The sequence below is a fragment of the Bos indicus x Bos taurus genome, chromosome 8 (assembly GCF_003369695.1).
Source record: "Bos indicus x Bos taurus breed Angus x Brahman F1 hybrid chromosome 8, Bos_hybrid_MaternalHap_v2.0, whole genome shotgun sequence".
Classification (NCBI taxonomy): Eukaryota; Metazoa; Chordata; class Mammalia; order Artiodactyla; family Bovidae; genus Bos; species Bos indicus x Bos taurus.
Genome location: NC_040083.1, coordinates 68,787,598 through 68,811,659, shown reverse-complemented (window position 1 = coordinate 68,811,659; position 24,062 = coordinate 68,787,598). Strand labels below are relative to the sequence as shown.

General features: G+C 49.1%; 1 protein-coding gene across 3 annotated transcripts in view; it reads left to right on the top strand.

The window, feature by feature from the left end:
* GFRA2 (GDNF family receptor alpha 2) overlaps positions 1-24,062 on the top strand; it is a 151,754-nt gene that overhangs the window by 18,750 nt on the left and 108,942 nt on the right. For all 3 annotated transcript variants that reach the window (XM_027549791.1, XM_027549789.1, XM_027549790.1), the window contains exon 4: positions 21,768-22,122. In XM_027549791.1, coding sequence (XP_027405592.1) covers positions 21,768-22,122 — 355 coding nt within the window. The remainder of the gene's footprint in view (positions 1-21,767; positions 22,123-24,062) is intronic.

Genomic DNA, 24,062 nt, shown 5'->3' with positions numbered 1-24,062 from the left:
GCAGGAAACATAAGCGACGTGGGTTCAATCCTTGAGTCAGGAAGATCCCTGAAGAAGGAAATGGCAAACTGCTCCAGTATTCTTGCCTAGTAAATCCCATGGACAGAGGAGCCTGATGGGTTACAGCCCATCAGATTGCAAAGACTTGAACCCAACTTAGTGACTAAACAACAAAAACGACAACAAAAAATTGAGAAATTGCGTGCAGATTCCTGGCCCAGTACCTGGGATATTTGACTCAAACATGTAGCTTCTTGGCCTGGAGAATTCCATGGACTGTATAGTCCATGGGGTCGCAAAGAGTTGGACACAATTGAGCAACTTTCACTTTCATGCATTGGAGAAGGAAATGGCAGCTCACTCTAGTGTTCTTGCCTGGAGAATCCCAGGGACAGAGGAGCCTAGTGGGCTCCCGTCTATGGGGTCGCACAGAGTCAGACACAACTGAAGCGACTTAGCAGTAGCAGCAGCAGAGCAACTTTCACTTTTTACAACTGACAGTGGAGTGATTTCTCCAAGGCCATCAGCGGCTCAGGCAAGGTTGTCCTGGAGCCTCTTTATGGGAGATGGTTGCATGGCTTTTGGTGACATGAGGCTCCCTCCCAGCCATGTTCATGCTGGGTGGGGGCTGCAGTGGGAGGTGGCTGGGCGATTTTTAGGGGACAGTGGGTCCCTGGGGCGCCTGCTGGGCCTCTGTGGCCTTAGCTCACTGTGATCAGGTGGGAACACAGGGTGGCTGGTGAGAGGCCTGGCTTGGGCCTTCTGTTAGTGGTTAGAGGAAGAAGTGATGGGTGGTGACAGTGTCAGTTGGCTGTGAGCGTCTGGGGTGGGCTGTCTTGCTTGGATGGAGCCAGGAGAGGCCTGAGGATGTTCTTTTTTTTTTTTAAGGAAATTTTTGTTTTATTTTGTTTATTTGAGTGTAGTTGGTTTATAATGTTGTTAGTTTCTGCTGTACAACAGAGTGAGTCACCTATATGTATACACATATCCCCTCCCTTTTGAATCTCCCCTCCCATCGTACCCATCCATGTAGGTCATCACGGAGCACCAAACTGCACTCCTCAGATGTTCTTTTTTTAAAAAATTAAGTAATTAAATTTTAATTGGAGGATAATTGCTTTACAATACTTTGTTGATTTCTGCCAGACATCAGCATGAATCAGCCATAGGTATAAGTTTGTCTTCTCCCTTCTGAACGTCCCTTCCCACCTCCCTCCCCATCCCACCGCCTCTGGATTGTCACAGAGGACTGGATTTGAGCTCCCTGAGTCATACAGTAAATTTCCACTGGCTATCTAATCTTACATATGGTAATGTATATGTTTCCCCGCTGCTCTCTCAATTTGTCCTGCCCTCTGGTTCCCTCCCTGTGTCCACAAGTCTCTTATCTGTGTCTCCACTGCTGCCCTGCAGTTAGATTCATCCCTACCATCTTTCTAGATTCCATACATATGCATTAAAATATGATATTTGTCTTTCTCTTTTTGATACTTTATTCTGCGTAATAGGCTATTAGTTCATCCACCTTGTTAGAACTGAGTCAAATGCATTCCTTTTAGTGGCTGAATAATATTCCATTGAGTGTATGTACCACAACTTCTTTATCCATTCATCTGTCAATGGACATTTAGGTAAACAGTGCTGCGATGATCATTGGGGTGCATGCATCTTTTTCAATTATGGTTTTGTCACTCGAGTGTATGTTCCTCGGTTCTTCATCTCGTCACAACAAAGATTTGGAGCGACGGACATTAAAGCCCTCAGCGCGTCACACCTCTTGGGTCTTGGACAAACCATGCTACAGCTCTTAGGCAAATCAGTGTTACAGCTCTATTTTATTTAGAAGATAGCAGGAGAGTGAGAGAGAGAGAGAGAAAGAGAGAGCGTGCACGCACGAGGGAGATAGAGTCCGAGAGAAAGTGCTTTGGCTCCTCCTTTTATATGATTTTTCCTCCACCTGGGCCTGCCCTATGCAAATTGGGCTTAGCCAGGAGTGCTGTTTGTTCTGCCTGAAGTTTTCACTGTGGTCCTCGGACCTTCCTTTGACCTTCCTTGTCTTTTAGCCACCGCCATTTTGGACTCCTTTTCCCTATTCTACCTACTTAACAGTCTCCTTGGGGTTTATACCCAGTAGTGGGATTGTTGGGTTATATGGTAGATTTATTTCTAGTTTTTTAAGGAATTTCCATACTGATCTCTATAGTGGCTGTATCAGTTTGCATTCCCACCAAGAGTGCAGGAGGGTTCCCTTTTCTCTGCACCTCTGGGGTGTTCTAGTTGGAGGCTCCACTGGTCCTTTTTCAGGGGCCTCAGGAGAGGAGGGAACCCTACCCTTGCCAAGAAGCTTTGGAAATGGCCCCTGAGGGACACCACCCTCCCGCTCTGTGCCCTTGTGCTTCGTTCGTATTACAGTGCTTACTCTTGCGTGCTGGGGGCACGAATATGATTGCAGTGTGATTGTTGGGCTCTGTGTCACTGCACGCATGCATCTCTGTGTTTCCCTGGGTGCCTAACACTGGCACTGACACCCATCCACGGAGGATCCTGGACTAGAGGATGGTGGCGGACTAGAGACCTGCTGGTCCTAGTTTGAATCCTAGCTGGACCCTATTCACTGATTGACTACAGGGTGGATCAGTTGACTGAATCTCATTTTCCTCATCTGTAAAATGGAGCCCTGCAAGGATGGGTGGTGACCTCCCCAGAAGGCGGTGGAGCCCAGGAGCACCCTAGGTGGTGGCCATGGGTGATGCTGCCAGGCGCTGGCGGGAGCTAGTGGTTTAGTGTGAGCTCTTAGAGCTGCACCAGGAAGGCTGGCTAAGAGGTCCAGGTGGGTCTGAGGTGCCCCATGTGGGCTGCCTGTCGGGTAGCCCTGAGGTTTAGAGAAGGACTGGGGGCTCCGGAGGGTTTCATGGAAGAGGTGGATCTCGGTGTGATGCAAGCACTACCTGAGATGCTGCTTTGAAGGGAATCAGACTGTGTCCTCACTGGATCGTTGGGGCAGGTGGACACAGCTTAGACACCCACGAGGTGGTTTATCCATGGTGCTAGTGTAGCCCTAAGAGCCCAAGGGAGGCAGCAGTAGGTGGCGCCTGGGGAAATCAGCAAAGTCTTGGAGGAGGGGAGTGGGATCTGAGGGTGACAATCTCAGCAGCATCGTGGCTCAGAGGCTACCCCCACTTCTAGGTCTCGTGGGCTCAGAGGACAGTGACTGGAGACCCTTGTGGCAGGTGGAAGATTGGCCTCTCTGGGGTCTCCTCCCTTGGGACTCTTGCTCAGGAATTCTCTGGGACAGAACTCAGCGTGACTGACTCGGGTTGAGTCCCTGGTGGGGTGGGGCTGAGCTGCCTTTGGGTGAAGGAGTGGCTTAGCCCTGGGCTCCAGAGTCAGTCCCCCGTGAAGGTCACCGGAGTGCATGAGTAGGGACCCGGAGAGTTGGGCTTGGCTCATTTCTGTCGGATGCCCTGGGAGGCTCTCTCCCTTCCCTGGCTCCGCTGAGGGCCCCCTTGCCCCTCCTCCCCTGAAGTTGCTGAGCTGAAGAGACAAGCATGGCCCAGCAGGTCGGCTGGTGCCTCTCAGAGGGAACTCGATCCCAAGGCAGCCCCTGTGAAGAGGCTTTGGGGACTCAGGGCAGGGGATAGTGGGGGGAACTGCAGCCTGTCTCCGTGCCCCCCCTGCATGGTGGCTCAGGCGATAAACTGCTTATCCTCAGGTTGTCTGCCTGAGCCGAATGCAGAAGCGTGTTATTTAAATTTCAAAATCACATTCTTCTTCTAACAGCTGTCAGAGTCTCTGAGCATCAGTGAAAATTGGGCCTTAGCTGCGGCTCTGTCACCTCTTCCACCTCCCCTTCCAGGGACAGTGTGTCTGGTGGCGAGGAGAGGGTGGAGAGGGTGTGGTGTGGGGAGGGGCTGTGGGGACAGGGAGAAATGGGTGGGGGGTGGTGACCCGTGACTCTGGCCATGCTGGTTAGCAGTTGGGACTGATGGGAGGAGGCCAGCTTCCCCATCGGGGTGCCAAGCGCTTCCTGTCTTCCGTTTCATTTCCTCTTCTCCCCCGGGCTCCCCCGGCCAGGAAGATTTGCTTGCAGAAGGTGTGAGCAGAGTGCCAGTGGCTTCATGTTTACTTTTCTTTGTGTCCATGAAAGAAAAAAGGAGAGAACAATATTTAACCCAATGAGAGGTTTTTTAAGGATAGAGGCTCAGGTGCTATGGTTGGGGTGAGGTCTTGGTTGGGCAAAGTGTTTCTGGTTCCCTTCAAATAGCATCTTCTAGGGGCACCTACTTGCTTCCCCGTGGGTGGATAGACAGGCTTTGCTGGCAGCGGGGGTGAGGGTGGTTCCGGGCTCACCCTGCACTCTTGGCATGCAGGGCTCGGTCCATTCCTCCCCACAACACCCCCTCCACCCCTCACCCCACCCTGGTGCCCCTCATCCTCCTCCTGACTTAGCCAGGAACTGTGCTCCTCTTATTTATCTGGGTAGAAAGCAGGATTTGAGTAACTGTTCTGGGAATGCTCCTCCTAACTATGTCTGTCAGCATGTTCTTTTAACCCCATGGATGTGTAGAGAAAGGAACAGATCTGACTGGGGTCACTTGTGTACATGTGTGTAGTGTGTAGATGGGGAGTATAAGTGTGTGTGGTGAATGCCTGGGTGGTGTGTGTGTGTGTGGTGTGTGTAGGGTGCTGTGTATATGCGTGGTGTGTATATGAGTGGTGTGTGTGTGTGTGTGCAGTGTGTGTAGGGTGGTGTATGTGTGTGGTGTGTGTGTGTGTGTGTGTGTGGGGTGGTGTGTATGTGTGGAGTGGGGTGTGTGTGGGTGGTGCATGGGGTGGTGTGTGTGTATGTAGAGTGATATATGCATGTGGGGTTGTGTTTGTGTGGGGCATGTATGTGTGTGTGTGTAGGGTGGTGTGTATACGTGTGGTATGTGTGTGTGTGGTGTGTGTGTGTGTGTGTGTAGTGTGTGTAGGGTGGTGTGTATATGTGTGGTGTGTGTGTATAGTGTGTGTAGGGTGGTGTGTATGTGTGTGGTGTGTATGTGTGTGGTGTGTGTGTGTGTGTGGTGTGTATATGTGTGGTGTGTGTGTGTGTGTGTAGTGTGTGTAGGGTGGTGTGTATGTGTGTGGTGTGTGTGTGTGTGTGTGTGTAGTGTGTGTGGGGTGGTGTGTATGTGTGGAGTGGGGTGTGTGGGGGGTGGTGCATGGGGTGGTGTGTGTATATGTAGAGTGATATATGCATGTGGGATTGTGTTAGTATGAGTGCGTGTGTATGTGGTGGTGGTGGGGTGGTATGTGTGTGGGGTGGGGTGTGTGTGTGTGTAGTGTGTGTAGGGTGGTGTGTATGTGTGTGGTGTGTATATGTGTGGGGCATGTGTGTGTGTGTGTGTAGGGTGGTGTGTATATGTGTGGTATGTGTGTGTGTGGTGTGTGTGTGTGTGTAGTGTGTGTAGGGTGGTGTGTATGTGTGTGGTGTGTGTGGTGTGTGTGTGTGTGTGGTGTGTATATGTGTGGTGTGTGTGTATGTGTAGTGTGTGTAGGGTGGTGTGTGTGTGTGGTGTGTGTGGAGTGGTATGCATGTGTGGGGTGGGGTGTGTGGTGTGTGTAGGGTGTGTGGTGTGTGTAATGTGTGTAGTATGTGTAGGGTGGTGTGTATGTGTGTGGTGTGCGTGTCTGTGTGTAGTGTGTGTGGGGTGGTGTGTATGTGTGGAGTGGGGTGTGTGGGGGGTGGTGCATGGGGTGGTGTGTGTATATGTAGAGTGATATATGCATGTGGGATTGTGTTAGTATGAGTGCGTGTGTATGTGGTGGTGGTGGGGTGGTATGTGTGTGGGGTGGCGGGTGTGTGTGTGTAGTGTGTGTAGGGTGGTGTGTATGTGTGTGGTGTGTATATGTGTGGGGTGTGTGTGTGTAGTGTGTGTAGGGTGGTGTGTGTATGTGTAGTGTGTGTGGGGTGGTGTGTATGTGTGGGGTGGGGTGTGTGGTGTGTGTAGGGTGGTGTGTATGTGTGGGGTGGTGTGTATATGTGTGGTGTATATGTGTGGTGTGTATGTGTGTGGGGTGGTGTGTATGTGTGGAGTGGGGTGTGTGTGGGGTGGTGCATGTGGTAGTATGTGTATATGTAGAGTGATATGTGCGTGTGGGGTTGTGTTAGTGTGGGGTGCGCACGTGTGTGGTGTTGGGGTGGTATGTGTGTGGGGTGGGGGTGTGTGTGTGGGGTGGTATGTATGTTGGGTGACATATGTGTGTGGGTGGTGTGTAAGTTTTGGGTGATGTGTGTCTATGAGTTCTGGCGGTGGCTCCCTTCTGCACGTGGAGAGGGGGGAGGGGAGGGAGGCAGGGATGGAGAGACTTGAGTGGGAATGTGGGCGATGGTGATCCTTCCCTTGGGGAACAGACATTGCCCTCAGGCCCTTTCTGACCTCTTAGGGAACCCCTGGGAATGGGGGTCAGGGGTGAATACTGAGGGATGTTAAGGGATGGAAGGCCATTCTCCTGATCAACAAAAATGAACAGACTGAAACTTACTGTGAGTTTTGCGGCTTTCTACAGTCAGGAGGTTATGTTGCTGGGTTCTGGACACTTGGTACCCGTACTGCAGAGGCGTGCGTGTGAGTCCATCTCTCACGGAGCATCCCTTGCATGCCATGCCCTGATCCAGTGGACATGACAGAGGAGTCTGTTGCTCTCATGGAGCTTACATTCGATTAGCTTGAGACTAAGAAAAACCAAATAAGCCAACAAGCAAATTCTCAAAAATAAGTGAGATAGTGATGAATGCTGAGTAAGGATTAAAATACAATGAGGAGCTAATTGTCTTGTGGCTACTCTGGATTGGAAATGCCCAAGTATGATTCCCGGGAAGGATGCTGCTGTGGGAAATTCTGGGAGTGGCAGAAGGAACAGCAGGTAAAGGCCCATAGGTGGGGACCCGTGTGGTGGAGGGTGAGACTTCTGGAAGGTGGGCTGGGACAGTGATGATTTGGGAGGTGGGCACAGAGGTGGGCAGGGGCCAACTCCCTGAGATGCCGCAGGCAAGTTAAGGAGTTAAGATTTCCTTTTAAGAGCAATGAGAAACCTTTGAGGATTTCAAATACCAGCGTGGCACAGTATGATTTATGTTTTTGAAAAGGTTCTTCTTGTGCCATGGGAGGGTGGATCGGGGGCAGGGAGAGCCTGTGAGCTGTTGCAGTGGCTCACGTGCTATGACAGAAAAAGAGGAAAAGATGCACAGAGCTGGGATCTACTGGGATCTGATAATTTAGGCTTGAACAACACTGCTACCACCGTTTACTAGAATGGAGAAGGTGACGGAAGGAGCAGGTTGGGGTGGGGAGCAGAGATCCAGGGTTCTCTTTCAGCCACGTGGATATTGAGATGCTAGTTAGACCTCCACCTGGAAATGCCAAGTAGACAGTTGGATGTAAGCCCAGAGTTCTGGGAGAGGTCAGAGTTGATATACAGATTGCGAATTGTTAGCATATAGATGGTACTAACAGCCATGGGATCATGAGGTCACTTAGGGAGAATGTAGACAGGGAGGGAGGCAGGGGCTCTCCATGCAGAGGAGGCTGAAACCAGGGCCAGTGATGAAAAGAGAGCTGAGTCAGGCAGGGAGGCTGAGTGTGGAGGGGCAGCTGCTGGGCAGGGTAGCAGGGACTGGGCAGAAGGGAAGACAGTGAGCTGGGTGTGAGGTCATTCATGAGCGGGGGCAGCAGATAACAGTGCCAAGGAGGAGTAGGGGGGTGGACTGGTATCAGCAGTCCCATAGGAGGAGAAATGGCCCAAAAATGGCCCTGAGGAGAAAGCAGGACCCCCCACCACCTCTGGGCTCAGTGGTCAGCTGTCTATAAGCTGCCCCATGGTCGCTTCTTCCAAAACCAGTATGCCAAATGACCACATCACTGATTGATTTTACCAATTTATGGATCTGCCAAAACTTGTTTCTTTTCATTATTATTATTTTACTTTTTCCCCCCCCTTAAATTTATTTTTTGGCCATGCCATTTTGCATATGGGATCTTAGTTCCCCAACCAGGGATGGAACATGTGCCCCTTGCATTGGAAGCTCAGAGAGTCTTACCACTGGACCACAAGGGAAGTCCTTCTTTTCATTATTTTTAAAGCTTTTAGAAATGCACATTTGAATGATTTTCATGGCTTCTGAAGATTTTTTTTTTTTTTGCAAATGGTCTTCACTGTTGTTTTTTAAGATATATTCAGCTTTTCAGGAATCTAAGCATTGGGAGTTGATGTTGACTTCTTAGAGCAAGAAAGGTATATTTCATAATCAGTAAAAAAAATTTAGCTTATGATTGGTGCTTCTAATCCTACTTTCATTCACCAGAAATAAAAGAAACTGACAAAGAATTAAGGTGAACCACACCAATATGAAATGGCTCAATTTTGGCTTTTAACTGTTATAAACAATTAAAACTGATAGGCTGTTGTGGGAAAAGGTATGAGAATGCTAAAATTCCTAAATATTAAAAAAATTGCACCAAGACTATATTTAAAAGGACAACGAGCATTCAAAAGTGGCTAAAAAGTCCCTTCAAATGTGAAATACTCTAATGAAGTTTTAATTTTTAATTATTAGAAACATAAAATCAAGACTGATATGCCATTTACAGAAAGAATTCTGACAGCAGTTACAATTTGTCAAAATATAAAATGATTTTCAAAAGCAGTTGATTTCTTTTAGAATTGATTTGCCGTGAATTTGTCATTCATCAACTTGACTTTTGGTGGATTGGCCTGTTTCCAAAAATGCAGGTGCCCGGGAGAGTCCTGGTGTGGCCGCATGCTGTGAGGGGCTGAAGGTGAGGGTGAAGTTTCAAGAGAAAATCGAGTGTGATAGGAAGCCTGGACTACGACTGCTGGGGCCTATGTGAGGAGGGTGGGCACCAGAGCTGTGGGGGATGAAGCCTGGGGTCCCACCGGATCTCTGGGCCTTGAATGACAGCCAAGCACTGGCAGGAGTGCATGCTGGGATTGGCCGGTCATCTCCTGGGGAGTTGAGTTGTCTTTTCATGCCGCTTCCTGCTGGGTGATGTGGGGCTCCAGGCCACCAATTCCGGTGGTGTGGGGGCCAGGGGTGAGAAGGATCGCTGAGGTCCTGCTGTCTCAGGCTTCTCAGATAAGCAGAGGGAGCTCTGAAACCCTTCTCTTGCTCACGAATGGGGAGACCGGGGGCCCTTTTGGCTTTTTGTGTGTGATGTGTGAGGCTGGAGAGAGAGGCACATTGGACAGGCCACTTTCAGCAGGGCCGTGTCAAAGCAGAGGGATGGAGGGGAAGGTCTTTCTAGGGAAAATAGTCTTTAAAAAAAATTTGGGGGGAATTTCTTGGCAGTCCAGTGGTTAAGACTTTGCTTTTCGATGCAGGTGGTGTAAGTTCAATCCCTGGCTGGGAAGCTAAGATTCCACATGCCTTGGGGCTACAAAACTTAGAGCAGAAGCATTAGTGTAACAAAGTTCAATAAAGACAAAAATAGTCCACAAAAAAATCTTTAAAAAAATTTTATACAGTTTTTAAAGGTTACTTTCCGTTTATAGTTACTGCACAATATTGGCTATATTCCCCGTGTTGTTCAATACATCCTTGAGCCTGCCTGCTACCCGACAGTTTCTACCTCCCACGCCCCCACCCTGTGTTGCCCCTCCCCATGCCACCACTGGTAACCACTAATTTGTTCTCTATATCCGAGTCTGCTTCTTTTTGGTCATATTCACTAACTTGTATTTTGTAGGTTGCACATATAAGTGACATCGTACAGTATTTATCTTGTCTGACTTATTTCACTTGAAGAATGCCCTCCGAGCTCATCCATGTTGCGGCAAATGGCAAAATTTCATTCTTTTTTGTAACTGAGTACTATTCCATCTCACACACACACACACAGATGCTTGTGTACTCAGTTGTGTCTGACTCTTTACCACCCCATGGACTATAGTCTGCCAGGCTCCCTCATATATGGGATTTTCCAGGCAAGAATACTGCATTGGGTTCCCATTTCCTTCTCCAATACATACAAATACATACTTATATATATGTATGCATATATGTATATATATATGTGTGTATATATATATACAATGCAGACCTGGGTTCGATCCCTGGGTTGGGAAGATCCTCTGGAGAAAAGAATGGCTACCCACTCCAGTATTCTTGCCTGGAGAATTCCATGGGCCGAGGAGCCCAGTGGGCTACAGTCCATGGGGTTGCAAAGAGCAGGACACGGCTGAGCAACTAACACACACTGGAATATATATATATATATATATATACACACACACACACACATGCCACATCATCTTTATGGCCACTTAGGTTGCTTCCATATCTTGGCAATTGTAAATAATGCTGCAGTGAACATTGGGGTGCATGTATCTCTTCGAATTAGTGTTTTTGCTCTTTTCAAATGTATACCAAGGAGTGGAGTTGCTGGGTCATTTGGTAGCTCTGTTTTTAGGTTTTTGAGAAACCTCTATACTGTTTTCTACAGTGGATGCACCAATTTACATTCCCTCCAGCAGCAGGGACCACATTCTTAAACAAGCATTTTTTGCACATGTGCTGTGGGCTGGAAACTGCTGGTGGTATTTGCATCTGCTTTATCCCGTTGTTATCTTTCCCTAGGATGCTGTGAGTGAAAGTCGTGTCCGACTCTTTCCGACTCCATGGACTACACAGTCCATGGAATATTCTAGGCCAGAATACTGGAGTGGGTAGCCTTTCTCTTCTCCAGTCTTCCCAACCCAGGAATCGAACCAGGGTCTCCTTCATGGCAGGCGGATTCTTTACCAACTGAGCTATTAGGGACGACTTCCCTGGTGGCTCAGACGGTAAAACGTCTGCCTACAATGCGAGAGACCCGGCTTTGATCCCTGGGTTGGGAAGATCCTCTGGAGGAGGAAACAGCAACTCACTCCAGTACTCTTGCCTGGAAAATCCCATGGATGGAGGAGTGTGGTAGGCTATAGTCCATGAGGTTGCAAAGAGTCGGACGTGACTCAGCCCTTCACTTTGACTTTATCCCGTTGTAGTCTTTAGTGCAGTTCTGTGTGTAGACAAGGTGGGTGTTGTATCCTCATTTTGCAGATGAGCAAAAAGAGGCGGAAAGAGGTTGTATTACCTGTGCACACTTGCTCTGCTAGTCAGTGGCTCACCGGATCCTCCAACTCCCCAAACACAGCTGGGAGTCCCTGGTCTTTATCACCAGTGCAGCCCCAGGCAGGATGGGCAGGGATGTTTGTGCAGCCTGCAGAGTCAGCCTCAGGCCAAGGGGAAAATTTCCATTTGTTACTTGATTATAATCTCTTGTTCACGCTGGAATGTAAGCTCTAGGAACAGGAGTTTTGCCCGTTACTTCTCCAGCAGTGTTCTGTATGTAGTGGATGCTCAGTACCTGACTGTTGTAAAAGTTAGTGAGTCTTGAGGGAGAACTGGGCAGGGTGGCCCCACAGGGCAAGAAGCATGGAGGTGATGGTCAGGGTGACTGCCACCCGCAGGGAAGGTGGGTTCCTCACATAGAAATTCTTCTCCTTACCCCTTCCTCTGCCCTCCTCACCCTTCCTGCCTTCTATCCAGCCCTGCTGAGAGTTTGTGAAGTCTACATCTCATTGTTGAGTGCCTTTCTGTCCCCCTTGCACACCTTACTATCTGGACTCAGTTGACTGACCTCCTTTTTGAAACTCTTGTCTTGGTTTCCATGGCACCAGTATCTCCTGATTGTCCATCACCTCATGGTCCAATCTCTACTAAATGATGGCTCCTTGAGCTCTGTCCTGACCACGCCTGTCCTCTTCTTTATTTTCATCCTCGTGTAGTTTTATGGCTTTAAATAGCCTTCATTGTCGGTCATGCTCAGTTTTATCGCTAGCTCAGACCTCTCTCCTGAACTCCAGCCTCCATGATCCTCCTGCCTTTCAACCTCACCACGTGGACATCTCATAGGCATCTCAGACATCAGTTGAAAACATTTTGTTCTGCCCCTTTTTCTTTCCTCCAAGTCTTTCCTGTTTCACAAAATGATTCCACCATCCACCTAAGAGTTTTCCTTGATTTCTCTCCTTCTTCCCTTTCAGCATCCAATCCATCCTGTTGGCTTTATCTCTAAGTTATTTGCAGATTGGGCTCATTTTTTGGACATCTTTGCAGTCTTCACTCTTTCTAAGCTGCCACAGTCTTTCACTGGCTACTACAACAGCCTCGAACTGGCCTCCTCTTTAACCCTCACCCCTTCATGGGAACTCTGTCTTCCGTATGTCAGGCAAAGTACTTGAGGTTGGGTGACTCCCATCCTTAAAATACTCTAAGCGCTTTGCATCTTAGAATAAAATCTGAAGTTCTTATGCTGCCCTGCAAATCACGTGTGCCCTCTGCTGACTGCCCCTCTGGCTTCTTCTCCCTCTTAACATTTGTTTCATCTACAAAACTCCAGCCATTTCCCCTTCCTTTTGCCTGTAAACACACTGAGCTCAGCCTGCCTCAGGACCTTTGCACATGCTCTTCTTTTGCTTGGGATTCTCTGACTTGGGATTGTTTCCATGTTTCATTCCTGCCCATCATTCTTTCTGAGCTTGGATGTCACCTCCTAGGACAGCCCTTCCCTCTTCCCTCATTCTCTTCCGAATTCTACTCACTTGATTTTCTTCATAGCATTTATAACACTTTAATTTGCCTTATTTATTTGTTCATGTGATTATTACCAGTCTTCCTCTCCCTAGAATAAAAGCCCCTGGAGAGCCCGGACTCTCTCTCTCAACTCACAGCTGGATTTCTAAGGTGTGTCGTCAGCACGTGGAAACAGCTGTTGGCTGACAGCTGCTTGGCACACTGGGATTTGGTGCTGTGTGTGGAGGAGGCAGGTGCAATTGTGAGGCCTTGTGTGTGTGTGTGTGTTGTGGTTGTGGTGTGCATACATGCTGTTGCGTTTGCACAGGGCAAGCTGGACTCCTCAGCTGGTTTGTAGAGACAGGGTGGGACGGGGAGCTTCCTCCTTCCCTCCAGACCTCAGAGCCCTGCACAGGTCTGTGTATGGGGGATGGGAGTAGGCAGGAGAGTCACAAAACACAGAAAACCAGGTAGTTCAAAGCCTGTCATTTTCCAGGTCAGGAAACGAAACCCAGAGAAGGTCAGGCTTCACTGGGGGCTTCCCACGCTTAGGAGAGCAGAGATGGAATTAGGGCCCAGGTTTCTGACTCCCACTTTAGGGGCCGAGCTGCAGAGCATGGCCCACAGGCCCAGGGTCAGCTGGAGGGTGGACGTGGCGGCTGGGAGCAGGGTTCGGGGCAAGGGACAAGCGTGGCCGTTTCCTGGAAGGTCAGAAGGGAGAGCTGAAAACCGTGGGTCCCGTTGCTTTGAAGCCTTGTGGAAAGAGGAACATCTTATTTTTGCTTCCCCAGGGAAAGGCCTATTTGTGATTGGAAGGTTTACCCTCATGGGCTTTTTGGTTGGGGTGAGAGTGAAGCCCCTGGGGACATGCCCTGGTAACAACAGAAGCCCATAAGCTTCCTCTGTTGAGGATGGGTTTGGTCGACTGTGGGTGGGCTGTGGGGTGTGTATGCGCTTGGGGACCAAGCCGGGGCAGCTCCGCTTCTCCTGTTACTCTCTGGTTCTCCACCTTTGGAAGGCAGCCTCAGCATCACGCAGAGTTGTGAAATCCAGCTCTCTGGGTGCCAGCCACAGATCTCTCCACTGCAAGCATCTGGCGTGGCGCTGGCTGAGCCTCTGTGAGTAACAGGCAGATTAAGTGAGTCACAAATGCACCAGAGTTTGAGAACTTTGAATCAGTTACTTCCCTCCACGGACAGGCACATTGTTGCTGGAATGGGAGATGGGCATAGGGATAAATATTTTAATTTCAATAGCTGTGCATTTTAAGAGGTCTTGGAAAAATTCAGAATTAACATAACGGTTATCATGCAGGACCAATCTAGGTAGGTATTCAAAAACTTAAAAAGTGAATATTTCATTTTGTTTAAGAATTAAGAGATTAAAAAATTAAATATTAGTGCAAGTGTACTGGTGATGTTGTTCATTTGTTAAGTCTTATCCGACTCTTTGTGACCCCATGGATTGTAGCCCACCAGGCTCCTCTGTCCATGGAATTCTCCAGCAAGAATACTGGAGTGGGTTGCCATTTCCTCCTCCAGGGTATCTTCCTGACCTAGGGATTGGATCCAAGTCTCCTGCATTGGCAGACGGGCTCCTTACTACCATCTGAGCCACCAGGGAAGCCCACTGGTAACATGGCCAAAACCATATAGGTGGTACCTGGTAACTGTGGTTTGGTAAGCCTAGTTCTGTAAAAGCAAATATTCAAGGATATCATTTTGAATGTTTGAAGACAGATCATCATTGGCAGGGCAGAGTCCCAGGAGGGAAGGGGGTAGGTGGATGAGGCTTGGCAAGGGTGAAGCTGCCCCTCCACAGTGGGGCTCCTCCTTGCCCCGCCCTCAGGGGGAAGCCAGATTGTGTCCCCAGGGACTGGAGCTGGGAGAATGTGTTTTGGGAAGTGCCAGGCGTGGTTAAATCCCACCTCCCTTTCCCAGGAGCAGCTGTTACCATTTATTCCTTGGCCCGTTGGGCTGGCACAGGCCTGGGAGGAATTTCCTGCTCCTGAATCCCTGGCAGGTCCTGTGTGGTCTGTGCAGGGATGGGGCGGGGTAGGGGTGGGGTAGCAGGGACCTCCCTCCCTGCTTGTTTGGATATTTTGGTTCAGGAGCCACAGCCCCACACTGGGCTGGGGGAGGCTGGTATTTGCAATCCAGCATCTCATCCTTTTTCCCCAGTGGAGAGGTTTTTTTTTTTTTTTTTAATATTTATTTATTTATTTTTGGCTGCGCTGAGTCTTTGACGCTGTGGGCTTCTCATTGCAGTGACTACTCTTGTTGCCGGGAGCATGGGCTCTAGGGTGTGTAAGCTTTAGTAGGTGCAGCACACAGGCTCAGTAGTGCAGCTTGTGGGCTCCAGAGCACTCAGACTTCAGTGTTTGTGGCGTGTGGGCTCCGTAGTTGTGGCACACGGACTTAGTTACCCCCATGGTTTGTGAAATCTTCCCAGACCAGGGATTGAACCCGGGTCCCCTGCATGGGTAGGCAGATTCTTAACCGCTGGACCACTAGGGAAGTCCCCCAATGGGGACTCTTGAAAAGGATAGCATAACTTTTTGGACTCCTGAGGTTTGTTGTTGTTCAGTTGTTCAGTCGTATCTGACTCTTGGCGACCCATGGACTGCAGCACGCCAGGCTTCCCTGTCCTTCACCATCACCCAGAGTTTGCTCAAACTCATGTCCATTGAGTTGCTGATACCATCAAATCATCTCATCCTGTGTCATCCCGTTCTCCTCCTGCTTTCAGGAGAACCCTAGGGACAGGTGCCTTAGTGCAGATGGAGGGGCAGTGCATGGGCTGGGGAGAGGCTGTGCCAGGCCTGTCTGCCTGGGCAGTTCGTTCCTCACTTAACAGGTCAATCAGAGCAGCCCAGCCCCAGGGCCTCTCTCCAGGGTGGAGTGGGGCCCTGTCATCCACCCACTGGCCTCTGTCTCCCCTCCAGGAGGATCAGAAGGGGCATCTTCCTGGTAACTAGGCGATTGTTGTTACTATCGCCACCTTTGTGTGTGTGTTTCTAGGAAATTTACCAAGTTTTGGCCCAGGGGTTTACATTTCCCACCCCCTTAGCAAAAGCTTTCACTCTTCACGCTCCAAGTGGAAGCCGTGAGGCTATAATTACATTGCATTTACTCGGGAACTTGCTGAGGGGAGCGGGAGGGTGCACTCGGGAACCTGAAAGCAGCCAAGGGCCTGATTTAGCTGCTGTTCATTCGTGGTTGTTGTCCCGCTCCCTCTGGGGACCCTCACAGCCTTCTTTTCCTTCACCTCAGGCCCCAGGCTGTGTGGCTGTTCGCTTCCACCAGCCAGCATCCTGACAGGTGCACTGGAGGAGAAAGAGCACCTGGCTGGTCCCGGAGGGCCCTCCCATGGAGGCGGTGCCCCTGGAACAGGCTTTGTGTAGACAGGCATCCTTGGGTCCTCGCCTGGCCCGGGCAGAGTGGCTTGGCAGCTGCTCAGGGAACTGCTTGGAAGGGCACGTGTCCCCCCCGCCCCTTGCTGCCCCAATTCCATGGCTGAAAACCCTTGCCTGGCTCCCCAGCATCATCTCTGGTGGTCCCTTTTCCAGACTCCATCTCCAGGCATGCTGCATTGCTATAGATTCTTGCCAGCCTCTGATCTTGCTGTTTGTTCCCTCTGCCTGGGACCCCCTTTCCACTCTTTCTGCTTCCTCTGCCTCACCCCGTAGGTTGCAGCAGAGCGATCCCTGCTTCTGGGACCTTCTGGTCTGGGCAGGATGATTTTCTCTTGGCTCCTACAGGTAGCGCCATGAACTCCCTGATACATGAGCATCACCTTGACCTTGACCCCAGCCATGGGTCTGGGGAGGTGTCTGGCACTTGGTGGATCCTCAATGAAGATTTGTTAATTGCAACCTAGAGGGGTGGGATGGGGTGGGAGGTGGGAGGGAGGTTCGAGAGGGAGAGGACATAGGTATGGTATATCTGTGGCTGATTCATATTGAAGTATGGCAGAAACCAATGCAGTACTGTAAAGCAGTTGTCCTTCAATTAAAAAATAAATAAATTAAAAAAAGATTCGTTAATTTAATATGTAGGAAAATGAATCTTGATTCCCTGTCTGCCCTAATTCCCCTTTAACTTTTACAAGAAGGGGAGAGGCATGTTTTTTTTTTTTTTTTCTTCCTGCCTTCATCAGGCTGCTTGCTGTTGGTTAGGCAGGGTGTTGGGAGTGAGGTCTGTCTTTGAAGATTGCCCCCTGGCTTTCACTTCTGAGCACTACTGGGCTGGGCCCCACACTGATGCTTTTTTAAAAAGATTTTTTGATGTGGACCAATTTTAAAGTCGTGGGGCAAGTTTTGGCCATGAGGCATGTGGGATCTTGGCTCCATGACCGGGGATCAAACCCGCAGCCTCTGCATTGGAAGGTGAAGTCTCGACCGCTGGACTTCCAGGGAAGTCCCTCCACGTTGATGTTTGGACGTGGTCCTGCACTGACTGATATCCTGGTCCTGTGTCACTTTTGGCTTCCTTAATATTATTAGCCAACATGTTTTGAACATTTATTATGAACGAGTGAAAGGAAAGAAAGTGTTAGTCACTCAGTCATGTCCGACTCTGTGCGACCCCATGGCTCCTTTGTCCATGGAATTCTCCAGCAAGAATACTGGAGTGAGTTGCCATTCCCTTCTCTATGGGATCTTCCCTACCCAAGGATCAAACCTGGGTCTCCTGCATTGCAGGCAGCTTCTTTATCAACTGAGCCATCATCATGAGGGAAGCTCATTATGATCTATAGATACTGTTCTAAATACATTTATTCTTTTACCCACCACACATGGATTCAGCCTTCACTATGTACCAGACACTGGCAACCATGGATACACCAATGAGTGTAACTGACACACCCCCTGCTTTCATGGAGCTTGTATTTAGTTGAAAAATACAGATGAATAAATAAGTATATACTGTGGCAGATGGTGATGAGTGCTCTGCGGAAGAGATTGGAATAGAGGGTGAGGGGAGGGACTTGTTATTATGTACAGGATGGTCAGGGAGGACTCACAGATAAGGTAACATTTGAGCAGAGACCTGAAAGGAGTGAGGAAAGGAACTGTGTGGTCATAGGGGTGGGGGAGAGCATTCTAGGCAGAACACAGCAAGTGTAAAGGCTCTGAGGTCAGGTCACGAGTGGCACATCCCAGCAAGAGCAATTAGGTGAGTATGGTTGGAAGGGAGTAAGTGCAGGGGAAGTGAGTGTGAAGTGAGGTCATATATGGCAGCCCTGGCTAACAGAAGTATGTGTGAGTCACATGTGCCCTTCACATTTCTTTCTTTAAAAAAATTTTGTTGGCATATAGTATAATTAACAACTTATAAGGTTGTTGGTTTCAAGAGTTCAGCAAAGTGAATGAATTATATATACATCATGTATCCACTCCTTTGTAGATTCTTTTCCCATATAAACCATAACAGAGTACTGAGTAGAGTTCCCTGTGCTACACAGTAGGTCCTTATTAGTTATCTATTTTATATATGGTTACATATAGTAGTGTGTATAAGGCAATCCCAGTCTCCCAATTTATCCCTCCCCCACCAATTCTGAAATTTCTCCCAGCTCCATTAAAAACTTAAAAAGAAGCAAGTGAAATTAATGATATTTTTATTTAACACACTATATCCCAAATATTATTGCTTCAACATATAATCAAGGAAAATGTGATTTGAAATGAAATGCTATATTATTTTTTCTTATTATGATTTCAAAATCTGGTGTGCACATCTCATTTCGGGCTAGCTTCACTTCCTGTTCAGTGACCATGTTCAGGAGCGCCCACCATATTGGACGGCATGGATGGAGAGGCCTGTGAATGAGATGGGGCTGCCACTGGAAGCTTTGGGGCCTGGGAGCATTATCTTTGCTTTAGGTTCTAGAAGGTTTGCTCCAACTGTGATCAGAGAAGACTTCTGGGGGTGGGCAGGGGGTGGGGGTGAAAGGACAGAGCAGGGAGACTGGAAAGGAGGCCCTTACCAGTACGCAGTGACAATGGTCAGGACCAAGGTGGTGGTGGTGAGGGCGACTGGATTCTGGGTATAACCTACCAGGTCTTTCTGATGTGGATGAGAGAGGAGTTTAGGAAGGGCAAAGATTTTTGGCCTGAGCTAGTGGAAGCCTGGGCTTGTTTTTTGGAGGGTTGAGGAAGACTGGGGGTGGGGATGCCCCTGGAGGAGCATGTGGAGTGTGGCTTGAGATGCGGGTGTCAGCCTTCCAGGTGGAGCTGATGGGCAGGCAGTTGGACGTCTTGATCTGGGGTTCAGAGTGGAGGTCTCTGACCTGGCTGGAGGTATAAATTTGGGAGTTGACAGCGTACTGATGGTGTTTAGGGCTGAGCGTGAGTGAAGGCCCAGGGGAGTGGGTGCATATAGAGAAGAGGGGCCTGAGCCCTGGTGGAGAAGGTGGAAGCAGCGAAGCAGGCCTGGAAGGAGAGCTCACGGAGGCAGCACGAAGGCGTGAGGGAAGGGGGCTGGAGGAGCCACCAGCTGTATCCACTGTGCCGGCGGGCAGAGCGGGAGGAAGCCCTAGGGTCTCTGATCACTGCCAAGTGAGAAGGGAAACCCCAGGCTGCGGTGGGTCTAGGAGAGGACGGGAGGGGAGAAGGTGACCACTGGTACAGATGACTTGTTTGAGGGGTTTTGTTTAAAGAGGAGGAGAAAGATAGGTGAAGTGCAGTGAAAGTTGTATTCAGCTCTTTGTGATCCTGTGGATAGTCCATGGAATCCTCCTGGCCAGAATACTGGAGTGGGTTGCCATTCCCTTCTCCAGGGGATTTTCCCGACCCAGGGATCAAACCCGGATCTCCTGCATTGCAAGCAGATTCTTTACCAACTGAGCCACCAGGGGAACCCCTTTAGTAGGGGGTATGTGATCACAATTTCCTTTTTTCCTTTAAAGATGTTCAGTGTATTACCTGATGGAGAAAATGTAGTAACAGGGCAAAATTATCACAAGAGAGAGAGAAATGAGCTGATCATACTCAGCAGCGCGATGAGGTAGGTACTGTTTTCCAGACAAGGAGACCGAGTAAAGGAAGGCCTGGTCACTTGCTCAAGGCCACCCAGTGACAAGTATCAGGACCAGGGATCAATGCAGATGCCTCAGTTTTAGAATGTCCAGTCTTAATTACTCTGTTGGTTTCCCAGCTAGATTTGTGAGGTCTTTGAGAGGATCCTCATCTCACACTTCCATGTCCAGCCCAACACCTCGAAGGTAGAGGGCTGTGCATAGGTGGGACTTGATCTTTAATGATCGAGTGATCAGAACACTAGGACCTGGGCTGGAAGTGCCATGGGAGGGTGGGTGTGGCGTCCCCGTAGGCCTTCCTACCCTTGTGGGGGTGGGGCATTGAGCAGACAGAAATACTGAAAAGCATTTTTTGGGTGGATGAGGAATGAATGAAAACCTATGGCTTTTCATCCTGAGCCGGTGGCTGTCTGGTGTACCACGGTGCTGGCTGGATCTGGGCTCCTGCTCAGGTTTGGTGCTTGAAGTGTGCTTGAAGATTCCATTCAGTTCTCACTAGCATGTCATGGAGAGTGAGAGGCGCCTGCAGACTGAACTCCTGCTTCTCTGCTCTGTCATCAGGATAGACAAGAGACACTCTGTGGGTGGTGGTGGTGGGTCCCTCTGCTGTGTGTTCCTCTCAGAACAACTGAGACTTGGGGGGTGGAGTGGACACCACAGAAGGAGCCTGACGATTTACGGGATTACAGCTTTGTGCCCAAGATGTTTTGCTCTGCAGACAGGGGCACAAAGCTCAAAGCCACGGCTCTAATGCCAAGGTCCCAGCATTCAGCACATCCGCACTTTGCTTGATGAGGGCTCAGCCCTGCTGGAGTCCAAGGCTGGCCTTCAGCCTTCTCCGTACACTGCCGAGCTCGAGTCCAGTGCTTGCTTTCAGTGCTCTCGGCACAAACTGGGCACAGTGGCACCCCCACACCATGGGGCCTTTTGGAATGTGTGGGGACAGTTTCAGTGGTGACAGTGGTGGGGATGAGGATGGTGATAGTTGTTCTGTTTGTACCCTGGCTACTGAAGATCCTAGAGTGGGAACTTCCTAAGGGCTGGCAGTGCCCCTGATCAGAAGCCCTGTTCACGTGTGTGGCTGTTGGGTGCCCAGGGACCCGTCTTGCATCAGCTGCCACCCTGTTTTGTGCTCTTGAGCCAGTCCCTTTGTTTCCCCATTTCCCACTTTCATGAACAGAGCCATGAACACCCAGTTGCTTGCTTTTTTTGTCTTGTGATTTTTTTTTAAAAATCAAAGTATAGTTGATTCACAATATTGTGTTAGTTTCAGGTGTATAGCAAAGTGATTCAGTTATATACATATATATATTTCAAATTATTTTCCAGTATGGGTTATTACAAAATGTTGAATATAGTTCCCTGTGCTACACAGTAAATCCTTGTTGCTTATCTGTTCTAAGTATAGTAGTTTGTATCTGTTAATCCTATACTCCTAATTTATCTCCCTCTCCCCTTTCCCCTCTGGTAACCATAAATTTGTCTTCTGTGAGTCTGTTTCTGTCTTGTATATAGATTCATTTGTATTATTTTTAGATTCCACATATAGGTGATATCATATAATATTTGTCTTTCTCTGTCTGACTTGCATCACTTAGTATGATAATCTCTAGGTCCATCATGTTGCTGTAAATGGCATAATTTCTTTCATTTTTACGACTGAGTAGTATTCCATTGTATATATACACCACATCTTATTTATCCATTCATTCTGCCTGTGGACACTTGGTTATTGTAAATAGTGCTGCTTTGAACATTGGGGTGCATATATCTTTTTGAATTAGATATAATCTTTTCTGGTTATATGCCCAGGAGTGGGATTGCTGGATCATATGGTAGTTCTATTTTTAGTTTTTTTAAGGAAACTTCATACTGTTATTGAAATAAATTTTAAATAAGGCTTTGGATTAACAGTTGTCATCCTAAAAGCACACCATACATACGGCTTACTCTGTGGACCCACATGTTAACTCACTTGATCTTAATCACAGCCTTAGGCAGGAGGGCTGCTAAATAATCTCCATCTAACAGATGAGGAAGCCAAGGCAGAGAGCACAATGACTGGGGGCTGTCCCCATCGTGGGCTGACTGCCCCCTTCCTTCCCTCCAGGGACAGGGGCAGACCCGGCGGTCAGCACCAAGAGCAACCACTGCCTGGATGCCGCCAAGGCCTGTAACCTGAACGATAACTGCAAGAAGCTGCGCTCCTCCTACATCTCCATCTGCAACCGTGAGATCTCGCCCACGGAGCGCTGCAATCGCCGCAAGTGCCACAAGGCCCTGCGCCAGTTCTTTGACCGCGTACCCAGCGAGTACACCTACCGCATGCTCTTCTGCTCCTGTCAGGACCAGGCGTGCGCCGAGCGCCGCCGCCAGACCATCCTGCCCAGCTGCTCCTACGAGGACAAGGAGAAGCCCAACTGCCTGGACCTCCGCAGCCTGTGCCGGACAGACCACCTGTGCAGGTAGGGGCTGCTGCAGCTCCGCGAGGAGCCGGTAGGGGGCGCTCTGCCCGCTCTGTGTTCCGCTGTCTGCTGGGCTACCATCGTGAGCTGAACAAAGAGGGTGACTGGGATATGTGCAAAATGTATTGTCATCCATCCATCCATTCATTCATTCATCCATTCATCTGTGCATTCCTTTATTCAGTACAGATTTATTGTGCTGTGTGCCCAGCTTCATGCTAAGCGCTGTGGGGTGACCAAGATGAACCACTGTAGGAGCTCCTAATTTAAAATCAGAGACCCTAGAACCTGGAGTAAGAGAGGACCTTCAGTGACTTTAAGTCCACCTTTCCTCCTTTAAGGAAGCCCCAGCCATTATCCCATTATCCCAGTGAGGTCCTCTGACCATCAGGGAAGGGCTTTTGCACACCCCAGAGGCAGCTCCTTCACACTGAGAGCTGAGCTCAGCAAATGTTGGATGGAGTGTGGAGCATCTGATGGTCCTGGGTCTGAGTCCTGACTTTTCCACTCACTAGCTGTGTGGCTTGGAGCCTGTTTTTCAAATGTCCTGAGTCTCCATTCCTTTACTCGTGAAATGGGAATAAAACACCCACATCACAGCATTATTATGAAGATTAGATGACATGTGTGTTAAAGCTTAGTGCAGAGTTTGGCATAAGTAATTGCTTAATGAGTATCTAATTATTTGGAAGGAAGGTTTGTTTTGTTAAAACGAATTGAAATGTGTGTCCATAATTCTCCTGTTTTTCCTGTTTGTTATTAACATATATATTGAGCCTCTGTGGCATCCAGTGAGTGGTTCTAAAGCATGGGCAAGCAGAGGTGAACACAATGCTCTTTGAGTAGCACCCAATCCAGAAGGGTGACAGAGGAGGGGAGCAGGGATCCCAGTGCCGTGGGCTGAGAGCTGTGGGCTCCCGGATGCAGGTGTGTACGGGGAGGGCCTTGCCTCAGCCTGGGGATACAGAGGACAGGACCTTAAGCTGAACTTTGGAACATGAGAATGAGAAAACCAGGGAGCGAGTCTGGCATGCAAATACAAGGAACACACAGTGAGCCCACTTCTTGTGGAGGGCAGCTGTTAAATGGACGTATGGATGAAACATCTTTTTCAGATTATATCTTGTGTTACTTGTATGTGGGAAAAGTGTATGCGAAGACTGGCGGGTAGGAGAGAGCCTGGGGTTATGGGTCCCTGTAGGTGGTGGGTGCACGTGGAGCTGGGTCCTGGGGAGGGGAGGTCAGAGGTGTGGCTGCTGGGGAGATAGCAACTGTGATAAGCAGATGAGCAGAGCCTGCTTACTGCATCCCAGACAGCAGTCTTTTATACAGTTTATCTCATTAGTTCTTGCAAGAAGGCTATGAGGAAGGTTCTGTTATCATACTTATCTGCCAGATGATCAAATAGAGGAGGTAACTTGCCCAAGGTCGCACAGCTCCCTTGTTTCAGAGCTGGGCCCTATCTCCAGTGTTTTCCTCCAAAGTAGCACCCTGGTCTGGGTGCTGTGGGCACCCAGATAAGATAGGGGCTGTGGGCATGGAGAGAAGTGTGTCAGTTCAGTATCCATGAATCAGTATCAGTGTGTAAGTGTATGAGCATATCAGTATTAGAAGTGTATCAGTGTGTGACAGGCCTGGGGACTGGTGGAAAGTTCCCTGGAGGCAATGCCATTTCTCTTTCATTTTCTCCACACTTGGGATGGCTCAGATGGTAAAGAATACACCTGCAATGTGGGAGACCTGGGTTCGATCCCCGAGTTAGGAAGATCCCCTGGAGAAGGGAAAGGCTACCCAGTTCAGTATTCTTGCCTGGAGAATCCCATGGACAGAGGAGCCTGGTGGGCTACAGTCCATGGAATTGCAAAGAGTCGGACAGGACTGAACAACTTTCATTTTCACTTCCACTTTACTCCACACTTCGTCCTGCACATAGAGCCTGG